The 12,526-nt window shown below is 44.7% G+C and overlaps 1 protein-coding gene across 3 annotated transcripts in view; it reads right to left on the bottom strand.

Annotated features, from left to right (window-relative positions):
- Positions 1-784: 784 nt before the first annotated feature.
- Positions 785-12,526, bottom strand: part of SOBP (sine oculis binding protein homolog) — a 145,486-nt gene continuing 133,744 nt past the window's right edge. For all 3 annotated transcript variants that reach the window (XM_063666487.1, XM_063666486.1, XM_054491551.2), the window contains one exon: positions 785-2,737. In XM_063666487.1, the coding sequence (XP_063522557.1) occupies positions 785-2,737 (1,953 nt within the window). The remainder of the gene's footprint in view (positions 2,738-12,526) is intronic.

The following is a 12,526-nucleotide window of genomic DNA, read 5'->3' as shown; positions in this document are numbered from 1 at the left end:
CTTCCCTATCGAAGCCTCCCATTACCTGCAAAGGTGAGCAACTCATTAGCTGAGCCGCTGGGCCCCAAAAGGGGGAGAGAGCAAAGCTGGTCAGTGATGCTTGAGGCCTACCCTGAGGGATGCTGCTTGGTGCCAAACTGCAGGAAGGAGACCCCATGAACAGGAAAGACACCCTGCCAGGCAAATAGGACTCAGTGGCCTGGGTTCAGTTGACATATGCATGTAAGAGTTAGGTTTCATTCTCACTTTACAAATGGAATCCCGTCCTTATCAAGAAAATTTGGTGACATTCTGCCAATGAGGCAACCAGCTCTATTTAGTAGGTGGCCCAGCTCATGGGTTCACTGGACATTTCACCACTGCCCTGCAACCTCATGATCACACATTTAGGTGTCCCAAGTTAATCTCTTCTCCCTCCCCCCCATCCTCCTCTTCTCCAATAGGGTGATGTACGGAGATGAGCATGATAATAAAGTGTAATTGGAGAGACAGTATTTCATGACAGGTTGGACACTGAGCTCTCCCCTCAAGTAAGTGACCCGGGGCTTGGCACTCACACGCTGTGGCTCAGTTTCCTCGGCTGTAAAATGGGAATGATGCTACTGAATAACTCAGCATCAGAGCTGCTGGCTCAGAATGTTGATAGCGTGACCACACCGGGTGCAATATAAAACACACACGGTAAAATCATGACTATAATTACAACTCTCGCCTCTGCCTTGTCAGAAGTAAGGAGAGGTGCACTGGCTGGTGCGGAGGAGCGCCCGGCGGACATACAAACCTTTTACTTATTCTGATTTCTAATTCGGAGGCACCTCCTTTTGAGCGGCGGCTCCAGGTCCTCGGGCCCGGCGCTGAGCATGGGCGAGGAGATGATGCACGGCGCCATGGCAGCCTTCTCCGCGGGTTTTGGCACAGGCTGGATCACGCAGCCGGTCTTGGGCAGCATCCGCAGAGCATAGGCATGGTCCTCGTCCGCGGGGTTATTAAGGTTCGGGTCTGACTTGTCGCCCCCCGCCAGGGCCTCCTCGCCCATCAGCTTTTTGGCCGCCTCCCCGTCCAGGTGGCAGTTGGAAGCACAGTTGTTCTCCTTGACCGACTCTAGCTCGCTCACCGCCGGTTCCTCAGGCGACAGCAGCTTCTTGGGGGGCGCGGGCGGCGGTGGCGGCGGCGGCTGCTCGGGAGGCGGCTCCGCGCTCTTAGCGCCCTCGGCGGCGGCGCCGCGCGTGCCGTTCACGATGACGTTGCAGGCCGCGGCCGCCTCGGGGCCCGCCGGGGCGCCCGGGCCTGGGTCGCCGGCGGCGGGCGGGCTGCAGTGGCCGTCCCTGCAGCCTCCGCAGGTCCTGCGCTCCGCGGCGCCCGGCTCGCGCTCCGCCTTGACGTGCGCGTGCAGCGCGCGGTGGATCACATTGTGCAGCCGGGCCCGGTGGCCCACGGTCAGGTCGATGACGCCGTCCTGCGGGCCCTGCAGCACGCCTGGGAAGCTGAGCTGGCCGCCCGCGCCCGGGGGGCCCGGGGGGCTGCCCGCGCGCCGCGTCAGGTCCACCACCTCGCTCCGGCCGTGCTCGGCGGGCGTGGGCGCCAGGCTCAAGGCCTGGCCAGAGCAGCCGGGGGGCGAGTCCGCGGACTTGGACGAGCCCTGCTTGGAGTCCCGGGGGGACAGGGAGTGTCCGCTTGGCTTGCCGCCCGCCGCCGCGGAGTCGCCAGGGGCGCTCGGAATGAAGTTCTCCCCGTTGCTGGAGAACCCGTTGGGGGGCTTGGAGTCGCTGACGTGAGGGATAGGGATGGGGATGGGGATGGGCACCGGTAGGGGCACGATCACGGGGTACGGCACGAGCAGGGTCGGGGGCGGCACCAGCGGGGCAAGCGACGGCAGCCCGAAATTCATCATCTGGGGCACCGGCATCGGGCCATTTGGCATCATGCTCACTGGCGGGAAGGGAAGACTCGGCAGCGGGGCGCCCGGGGGCGGTGGGGGCAGCAGGCCTGGGGGGTTCCCGGGCATGGTGGGGGTGCTCGGGGGGTGGATGTGGGGCGATAGCATGGGCCGGTGCATGGGGCTGGAAGTGGGGCCCAGGTTTCTGGGGCCACCGGGCGGGGGCCCGATGCCGGGAAGCATGGGGTTGGATAGGGGGCTGTTGGGGTTGGAGGCATGGTGTGGAGGCCCGCGGATGAAGGGCGGGCGGATCTGCTGCATGATCTGCTGCTCCATGAAGATGGGCAGCGGCACCGGGCCGCGGTTCGTCATCACCATGGGAGGGCTGCGAGGCGGGACGCCAAGGGGAGGCCCGATGCTAGCAGGTGGCTGGACGGAGACAGGAGGGATATTTGGAGTCTCGCTGATGGGGATGGACTTGGGCACTGGCGTGGGGATTTTAGTGACAGAGCAGTTGGCAGTTTCAGATGGAGAGACGGTGGTGGACGCCGACGGGCCAGGGCCCTGGCTTTGGCCAGCTGTAGCCACCGGGGAGGGGGCCTTCCTCCGAGCATCTGTTAGCGGGATATTCCAAGAGTCTGGAGTGAGCAGCTGCACCCCGGTGCCTTCTGCTTTATTTTCCATGGGAGGGTGTAATGTGCTGCACAGCCCAGCTGGAAGATTGGCCTGGGTCTCTTTGTAGAAAATGTCCATTTTGTATTGATTGAGACATTTTGCACTGCAGAACTGAAGCCTTCTTTCCCCGTCCCCAAAATCCAGGTATTCTTTTGTGTGTCTTATGTGCTTACACCAGTCACATACCTACAACACAGTAATAAAAAACCACAACAGGTAAGACAAGCAATTTACCTGGGTAGATGACGTTTCGTGTTTCACATAAGGTTCTTTTAAACTTTACCAGCACTTCTCAAACAGGCAGAACTGTTTCCTTCTAAAAGGTAAAATTCTGAAATGTTTGTAAAATGATGGGTTGGCTTTATAAATATGAGCCCTTCAGAATACCAATTATCACAACCTCCTATTCTTTCTTCTTAAAGAAACTGTGTTGTCCCCTTTAAGCATGACTTAAAGATGGTTCTGAGAAAAGGGAATATATATACCTGTCCAATGTACCTGCCCACACATTTTCACTTGTCAGAAAGGCTCATTGTAAATGCAAACCTAAAGAGTTTTGGAGGGAAAGGTTCTCCAGAAAGTTCAATGGGCTTGAAATATTACCCCTTACAATTCTCCTCATGCGAAGTCACTTTACACTGTTGACTATGTTTGATAATGCAGTTGGAAAGAGTGTACTGTGTTAACCAATAACACAAAGCGCTGAACATCATTATGTCTGGCTTCCAAGGAGAAACTTGGAATTAATCATGAAGTCTGTGTGAGGTTTAGCTATTCCCAACCTGTGATGTTGCAGCAAGCTAGAATTATTTTTTGAGCTGTTTGCCCACTCTCTCTCAGTAGTCAGAATTTTTGGTGACATTTCTTGGCAGGCAGTCTTATTTAACAACTTTTCAAACACCAGAGAACATTTTCCAAAAGTTGTTATGGCTTTTTCCCCCCTTCAAATCTACTCCTGGCAAAAGAAAGACATCACCAAATTTATTTTAAAGTCGGGCTGCAGAACTAATTAAAGGCTGAGAGCTTTTCCCAATTGGAAATCACTAGACATCAAAGTTCAAAAAATACTCATTCTCAGCTTCAGAACCCATTACTTTGGAGAAATTATTGTGATTTCATTAACACATTAATTTTGCAACACCATCAGCTCTCACAGATGGTGAAGACATGATCTACAATTCAAATATGACTCTTGTTTGCACAAATGTCTTTCCTTCATATGGCATTTTAAACAAGAATTAATATGAGTAATCTTGCCATAGCTATAAACAGATAAACAGATGTCAAAATTTTCAATAGTTCTTTCAGTGCCTTACTTTTTTTTGACAGAGTTTTACACACACAATCTTTTTTCTTTTTTTCCTTTTTTTTGGGTGGGGGGGGGGCATTTTCTCAGCACTCAAGCCATATGTAGCAGTAAAGAAAGAATTGTGAAACAGTGCAATGGTGAGTCTATTGAATTTGAGTGTCTCCCCCAATAATGCACTGGTTCCAATATTGTTCTAAATGAGACCCTGTTTTTGTTGAAGAGGCTGTCTGTTGTTCTGTTGTTGGTGCGTGTTGGTTTTTTTAAAAAACTATCATAAACTGATATAATTAAGAGATGATAAATTTTAATAATGATTGGTCACATAAACAATGCAAAAACAACATATGCTGGGCATTTGAATACTCATCTCATTTAACTCTCAGCTTTCCTTGATTGTAAACAGTGGTGGCATGCTGGTATGTGATCATGGGCGAACACGCACGTGGCAGATGTGGGTCTGTATGTATAAATCCACTCTTTTCCTTCTCGCTTTTTTTCCACTGATATTTGCAGGTAATAAACTTGATGGTGTGAGATTGAACAACATGTTGGCACACATCCGTGTTTTGTTTAGTCTCATCAAATTGCCCTTTCAAACTACTTCTTGCAAAAAATTTTGGAGAATGAGAAAACTGCTGAGTTACCTTTGATGATTAGAAAGGCATTCTTTCAATTTAGCTATCAAAACTGTTGCAGTTATTAAAGTGGTAAAAAAAAAATTTCAATGCTAATATACTCCTGTGTTTCACTATAGTGTTTCATGTTCCTCCTGAATTAAGGGAAGTTTTTATCATAATTGAGATGCCCAGTTTACAAAAAAGTGCAGAATTGTCTCTGATGAGAAGAGACCCACAGAATCCATCAGACCCTCAAATTTTTCATCTAGATAAAGGTTAAGAAAACAAGTATTAGAAAGATGATGCATATAAGTTACTGTTTTATAAACCTGATCATTTAAATAAAATTAATGTATAATGATGTGGCACTTAAATTCCACTATGAAATAAAACCACCTGCTTCTGTTTCAATATTAGGCATCCATAGAAAGCCTGAAGTGCAAATTTACAAGCTTGAAGTGAAGGATCAAAAATAGCTTCTTTAATCATTGACTAAAAAAAATTATCAATGAATTAAACTAATTAAAATAATATACCCATTTTCTGGCATATTTTTTTGGATCTTATTTTTTAGCCATAAGGGAGAAGAGTTTTCTGAAATCCTTAATTGGTTTTTAAATTGCCAGATTGAATTATTTGCCTCCAAAGGATTCCTGTTTCCTCAAGCCAAATAAATATTTTCAAATGGAGTAAAAAATAATAATAATCTAAATATAATTTATATGTTCTCCCTTCCCTTCCTTCACTTTCAGTAATCCAATGATGAATAAGGAATGCTCATAGATCTATCCCAATTGTCAAATGAGAATTCTCCACCATATCTCATCTATTTTGACATAAAAAGAATTACAGACATCAAAGTTAGAAGCAAAATCCTATTTCATCAAACTTTCCCATCAAAGCAAAGGCCTACGGTTAGCTGCTTGATTTTCAGCAGCATCCCAAAGTGTTCAAGTAGTAGTGTGACAGTTCATGACTATCTTGTTTTGGGTAACGTGAGAGAGAGAGAGACAGAGAAACAGAGAGAGAGAGAGAGAGAGAGAGTGTGTGTGTGTCCTTGCCTTATTAAATTTCAATTCAGAATACTGATCTAAAAATACAGAAAAGCAATCTTTCTGATGAAGCAAAAAATTATTAGAGGAAAAACTGTCACTTAAGAAATAATGAATCAAGTCTGTCTTACAGGACTCATCAGTTAAGATGAGGTCAATGAACTTATGGCACAAATGGCTATATCATGTGAGGCAATAAAACACGGTACTATCATTCATTCTACATCTAACTAATGACACACTTCTAGTAATTAAAGATTTCATCATAAGAGCCTGAACTGATTACTTAAGATGTGGTAGTCAGATGAAAGTATATACCATATCCCTCTCTCTTTAATAAAACAACATTTGCATATCCAGGAAAACACAACATGTGTCTCATAAACTCTGGTTTTCTGAATTGTGGTGTGGCGGGTTATTCTTTCCTTCTTTCACTGACAGCTTTACATTTTATTTCACTTTTTAACTTTTTGAGGAATTATTTTTTCCTCATTATGCCAAGAAGTACCAAAATTCCTTCAGATACTTTAAAAGATAAAGATTAAGAAGTGCAGGGATTTACGCGCTGAGCTCTGGAATGATTTCCCCCTAATTTCACCCCAGCTTTGTTTCTGTTGGAATCTGGCCTCTTTGGTTCCACTTCTCTCACTAACAGGTCCCAGATTGGACAGAGGCTGAAGCTGTTTAACGATGCCAATCTGGGGACCCAACAACCAGCAAATGCAATGCCATTGAGTGAGACAGCTGAAATGCTTCGTATCACAAATACATAATGTATCACCAGGAAGACAAAAAGATCACAAAGGAGATAAACAAATGTGTATTCCATTCAACCCTATAACAGCAGTCCTCAAAAAGATTAAATTTACCTTCCTGGGATGGGTCCAACTCTAAACAACAGAATGAACATTTCCTTTAGTCCATTTAGAGTATTTATATTTGGGTGGCTGACTGCCAGAGTAGTACTTATAAGCTCAGTGGCCTGATGGATTCACTCCTTTCCTGTGAAATAAATGTGTGGCAACCTACACCGCTCAACTGCTCCAAAGACACTGCCTCAGCAGATATATCACTTGCTCCTGATATAAGAAAGCCGAAAGGCACGACTTGTGGTTCTTATAACTCTTTCCATCTTGTATTTCCCCGGAAAGAGAGAAAGCTATTCATGTTGGCAACTGAGCCTTTATTTTTATATAAACGTCAAAGTCAAGGCCAAAGTATGCCATGAGGTTACCCACATGGGCACAATATACAGGTTCTTCTGGGCTTAAGAGAAAACTCAGGCAACTGGGGGAGGGGGACAGGGTTCCTAATTAACACATTAATCAGTTGTTAGCTGTGGGAGTAAAGTTCAGCCTTTAATGGAATCCACCACTGCCTTCTGAGAGGTAATCTGGCATCAGGCAATATTTAATTAAGAAACCCTTTTGCTGAAATCTTTAACTGGGCAAAGATGTTTGTAGCAATGGAACAGTAAAAAAAAAAAAAAAGAAAGAAAAAAAAGATATTAGCACCTCCGTGAATGCCATCAACAATTTGAAAAATAAAACAAAAAATCTTCATGTGCTTTCCACTTCATCTGACTGTCTACTAATATATCTCCTAGGTAACAGCTCAGAAGTTGTAGCTCCTTAAGCAAAACTGTAGCTTATCATAAGAGGGAGGTTCTCTGGGCCTTGGCATGTTGACTGTGGCACTGATCTTGTAGTCTAGGCCAGCTCAAAAATCATGAACTCATTCAAGTGAAGCAAAGGAGGATGGAGGGATGTGGGCAGGGGTGCTCAGTGTTTTGAAGGCTTTGGGGTCTGCTCTGCCTGTAGACAGTCACCTCACAGCATGAGCTGAGGGCCTCAGACTGATCCACCTGAGCACTTGCTCCCAGCCCTACCCTGGAATGCCGTGATCCCAGTATCAACTGTTCCTTTGGGTCTAGACACTGCCACCAGCAGGGCCCTAGTTCAGTGTCCCTGAGTGGCAAAAGAGGCTATGGAAATCACATGGGATTTAGACTCAAAAGATGTTGGCATGAATCTGGGCTTTATTCCTTATTAGCAGTGCAACATTATGAAAATCTCAGCCTCAGTTTCTTTATCTGTAAAATGGAGCTAACAGTCTAATGATTGTGTGCTAGGCATATCACTAAGCTTCTTACAGAGTATATATTTTCAATCCCCAGCCTGTCCCACATGTTTTACATGCGTTTTATGGGGAGGATGCTTCTATGGCTGCATGAAGAGGGAAAGGGAGATTTTCATCCACTGCTTTCCTATGAGCCTGTGTGTCTTTGAGATAAAACAGGGCACGTTTCTCTCTGGGCAAACTCATGCTACACCTCACAGATACCAGCCCCTACCTTGCTCCCTAGGAGGCTCTGTCCCCAGGGCTAACAGAGGAGCTGTCTGCAGGGACAAGGAACCAGCCCACAATTCTATGTGCATCCCAGCTGCCCACCATCCTGAAAAGCCTCTATTCAACTCCTGCTGAGCCCTCTTATTTTTCCAAGGCCAGTCATTTTCTAATTCAGGCAAAAGCTTGATAAAGCGACATGGCTGCTTGGAAATGAGCATTAGAACCATTAAAATGAATCATTCCTCTTCAGCTCAACTGCTGTTTGAATAGTGGAAGCCATAAACTGTGCTATGCATATTTTATTAAAAAACAGAGCTGATGGACGATCTGCTTGACTCATTACATGGCAGAACTATCTTCCAAAGGAAAGGCCAGAAGCCACAGTATCAGGTGCCTTTTAAGACTGGATGACCCCACCCTGCCATGGCAGAATATTCACTTGAGGGAAGAGCCCCCACTAAGTGGGGAAGGGCACACCAACACTAAGCTCACCATTCCAAGTTTTTCTTGCAGAGCTGGATTTGAGTGAAGGAAGGAAAAAGATGACCTAGTCATAGACATGCAAAGCCATACGGAATTGAGAGAGGAATTTAAAGTAGAAACAGCAAGGGCTCTTATACAATAAAGACAAATGCATGAAGAAGTTCATTTTCAAAACAAGAAACTTTCTGCAGGTTTAGATTCCAACATGCTGGTGTTTGCTACATAGTTCTTTTTATTTGGGTTTTTTGGTTTGTTTGTCTGTTTTGCTTTGTATTTTATTCATTCTCATTCTCTAGCTTGCTCTAGCTCTCTCTCTCTTAAATAAGATTTGGAGCTCAAGGAGAGGCTAAAGAACATCTTTGTTAGAAGTGAAAAAATCTCATTAGAAAACTGCCCTGTAGGAACTTTATACCGTGACTCAAGTTCTACTTATCTTATAAATTTTAAGCTAGGTTCTAGAAATCTTGGCCCAGGTCATAGGAGCAGATCGTTCCTTCTCTTTCTCATGTGCCATGAGCTCTGTAAGGCAGAGCAGAGATGGGCTTGGTTTTCAGGATCTCAATGAGCTTTAACAAATGGCTTATGATGGACCCAAGTCTCTGATTCTACAGCCAATGCAAGAGATGGAATCCCGGCCTGTGTTCAGGGACTGCAGGCCCACCCTGACAGCCAAACACATGATTCAGAAGATGATTTTTCTCTTTGGGCTGATGTTTTAGGTTGCTTAAGAGTATTAACATACCATGACAAAACTCTCTGCTTCATTTAAGGTGCATGAATGCAACTTACTCCTTCACAATACAAGTCATCCAAATGGAAACTAAAAAATTCAATCGTACATCAAAAAACCTGGTTTGCCTAGTACCAAATGCCTGCCTCTTTGTTTTCCAGTTATTTGGTCCTGAGAGGGCACAGAAATCACCTAAGAAATCTCAAAGCAGTGAAATTAAGCCCTGAAAGGAACCTCGGTGATCATTTCGTCCTCTCCTCCAACCTCCAGCTCCTGGTGGAGCCAGGCATTTAATCCCTGTGAGCCTCAGTGCTCAGCTGTAAAAGGAGATCATCCACAGTGACGACCCTGCCTGGGAAACATGTGAGAAAGAAAGGAAACTGGGAGGGGACTACAGACATGGAAAATGTGCCTCCTAAGAAGGGAGCAACGTCCTAGCCCATCTCCCATTGCCAGGCCGTCCCATGCCCATTTTATCAGCTCCAGGTATCATAACTACTCTCTGCCCTGAAAAATTTGCCATCACATAATCCAGTTTGCTCATTGAAAAGTGAACATTTATTCAGGGCCCATCATGGGTGAGGTACTGTGCTAGGAACCTGGGCATGAGTAAAATGCAGCTCCTGCCCTCATATGAGGTAGAATCTGCCCCAGGAAACTGGAGGCACAAGTTTTTGTTTTGTTTTCATTCAAGCATCTCTGCTTCAAACTGAAGCTTAAGAGAAAACCGATCTTCTATTTGTAACACTTTTATTCATTCAGAAATAAATTCTGCACCGTGCTCCAGAAGGCAATGGGCTGTGGAACCACCTGCCCTTGCGGAGTTCAAAATCTGTCTATTAGCAATCAGTGGAAAAATTAGCACACACTCTCCTCCATCAACAGATTTGTTCTAAAGGTTAAAATGCAACTAACAGCTTTTAGCAAAAAAAAATCCTTAATATCTACTGTCTCAATGTCAAATTTCCCTTTGTTCTTCTAACCCAGTACTGTGACTCCTCTTTTTTTAAAATGTATTATCTGAATCTTTTTTCAGAGGTGTATTTACCTTATTTATTGTAACTTTTTGTTTTTCAAGTATATATTTGGCTCTCTTTTTGTGTCATTTATTGTTTTGCTTCCTGTTTTCTAATGAATATTTGAAGTTTCATTGTTTGTGACTGTAAGAGTTTAAGAAAAGTTGCAGGGAAGGACTTTGGGTTGTACTTGTATATAAGGGGAACCCATCAAACTAATGTGTTAAAAAGTGAAGTGTGCTAGTTGCCCAGCTTCTGTCTGTGGTCACACACCTCATTTCTTCCATCATGCAAACTTTTTTTAGAAAATGGCAAAAATCATATTCTAAAGTATGTGGTTTTAGTTCCACAACACAACTAATCAGACATCAGTAAGAGGACTTTTTGGAAGGATTGCTGTGATTATCAGTGGTATCTGAAGCAGTCCCCCCGACCCCTACCCAGGGACTTTGAATCTGCCTTCCAGCCTCCTCACTCCCTGGGTTGTATCTCACCCCGGTGACGGGTGGTACCCCTGAAACACCACAGGACCAAGCTTATGTTGTGTGCAGGTGGCCCAGGTCAAGGGCACTGCTGAGCAGAACTAATGGCACCTCTGATAATCCCTCATTGTGTCCACTACCTTAGCCCACTTTCTGGCTGCTTTTCAAAAGTCTGCAGCTGCTCCTAGTGACATCACATCCACTCACCAACTACATACTGATTGCTTGGGCTCTGCCAGGCACCTGGCTATGGGCTTTACTTGCATTGCTTCATTCAATTCTCTTCTGACAGTCTCTTGCACATTTTCTGCACCCTGGGCCATAGCCTGAACCTACCTGTGGGCACCCTAGGTTGCCCAACTCAGTCCCTGGTGTCCATCTCTGCCCAGTCCTCGAATATCTCCAGGACACTCTAATGAAAGTCATGGCTTTTATTATTGTGACTACTGCAAGCCCCAATTTGATGTAATACTAATAAATTATACACTAGTAACAACAGGCAGCATTATTTAAGCTCTAGTACCCATACTGAGCATGCTACATGAATTTCCTCATTGAATCTCCACAAATACCTTATCATATAGATAACTGGGGGTTAGATAGGTTAAATAACTTGCTCAAGATTACCTATGCAGACAATAGATGGCAGATCCAGATTCTAAGTTAAATCTGTCTGGCTTCAAAACTCATACTGCCCCACTATCTCAAGGGTCTTTTGCACTTTCCTACAAATTACAGGATTAAGATAGGTGACTAACATTTGATAACAACTTTCTGTTTTGAATTCCAGAATCACTGACATTTAGAACTCTAAGGAACTTCACAGGTGAAACCCAACCTATCTCCCACAGCAAGCTTGGGTTTCCTTCTACACATAGGTCATCTTCTAGGTGGCATCCATACTTCCTGTGACAGAGACAAACATTCATACCCATCTACACAGCCGAAAGAGTGATTCATACCATAGCGATCTTTCTCCTTTGCACCAATTTTCCTGGTGGCTTGCTAAAGAGGGTTGTTACATAACTGCAGGTCTCTATGCAATATAATTGAGGCAGTCTATTTTGTTGTCAACCAGCACTGATTATTAGAAAGTTTAACCACTCCACCTCCCTGTCACTTCTACCTACTGTTTGCCAGGGTCTCTCAGCACAGATCAACTCCTCTTCCAAATCTCAGTCTTTGAAAAAATTAAAAGGAGTCATCATATTTGCTCCAGATTGTTATTTTTAAACATGCCCAGTTCTGGCACTCAGTTCCCAGGGCACAAGTTCCCAGGGCCCTTCTATGCTGTCTGTCCTCCTAGGGACATGATAGTGAGACCAGCTGCCACTGACCCAGGAATATACTTCACCTTGTTAATGCCCCTCTTAAAGGGTGGAGCTCAGAATGCAATGCAGTAGCCTGACTAGCAGAGAGTCCAGTGGAATTCTCCCTCCCTCATGTAAAACACTATACCTCTGCTAATGCCACCCGAGAATGCATGTGCTTTTTTCAGCAGTCATGTCCCACTGTTAGGCCTTCGCTTTTTATATTTTATTTTTTTATTCTTTCCTCTGTGCATATGCTTACCCAAGGTCTTTGCTTTTTAAAAACAAACATTTATTGACTATTCGTTATATTCCAAGCTTGAGCCTTTCACTTCTCTCTCTTAATTCTGGCAACAAACCTGTAAAGTAGCTACTATTTTTCCCATTTTTACTTAAAAATGAGAAAACAAAGATTCGAAGAATTGATGTGGTTTCCCTAAACCCTCTCAGCCTACAAATAGTGAAGCCAGGATTCAGATCCAGAACTTCGAACCCATCCTCTTTTCACTCTACTATGCTGCCTACTTCACTCTGAGTTTCTGGTCAACCGAAACCTTTTTCTTCTAAGGGCTCATCAACTATTTCTTTAATAATATATTCAAGGTCTTTTGAGGGTAAGCCATCAAA

The sequence above is a fragment of the Pongo pygmaeus genome, chromosome 5 (assembly GCF_028885625.2).
Source record: "Pongo pygmaeus isolate AG05252 chromosome 5, NHGRI_mPonPyg2-v2.0_pri, whole genome shotgun sequence".
NCBI classification, from domain to species: Eukaryota; Metazoa; Chordata; class Mammalia; order Primates; family Hominidae; genus Pongo; species Pongo pygmaeus.
Note: the sequence above shows the minus strand (reverse complement) of the source record. Positions and strands in the feature narration are given on the sequence as shown.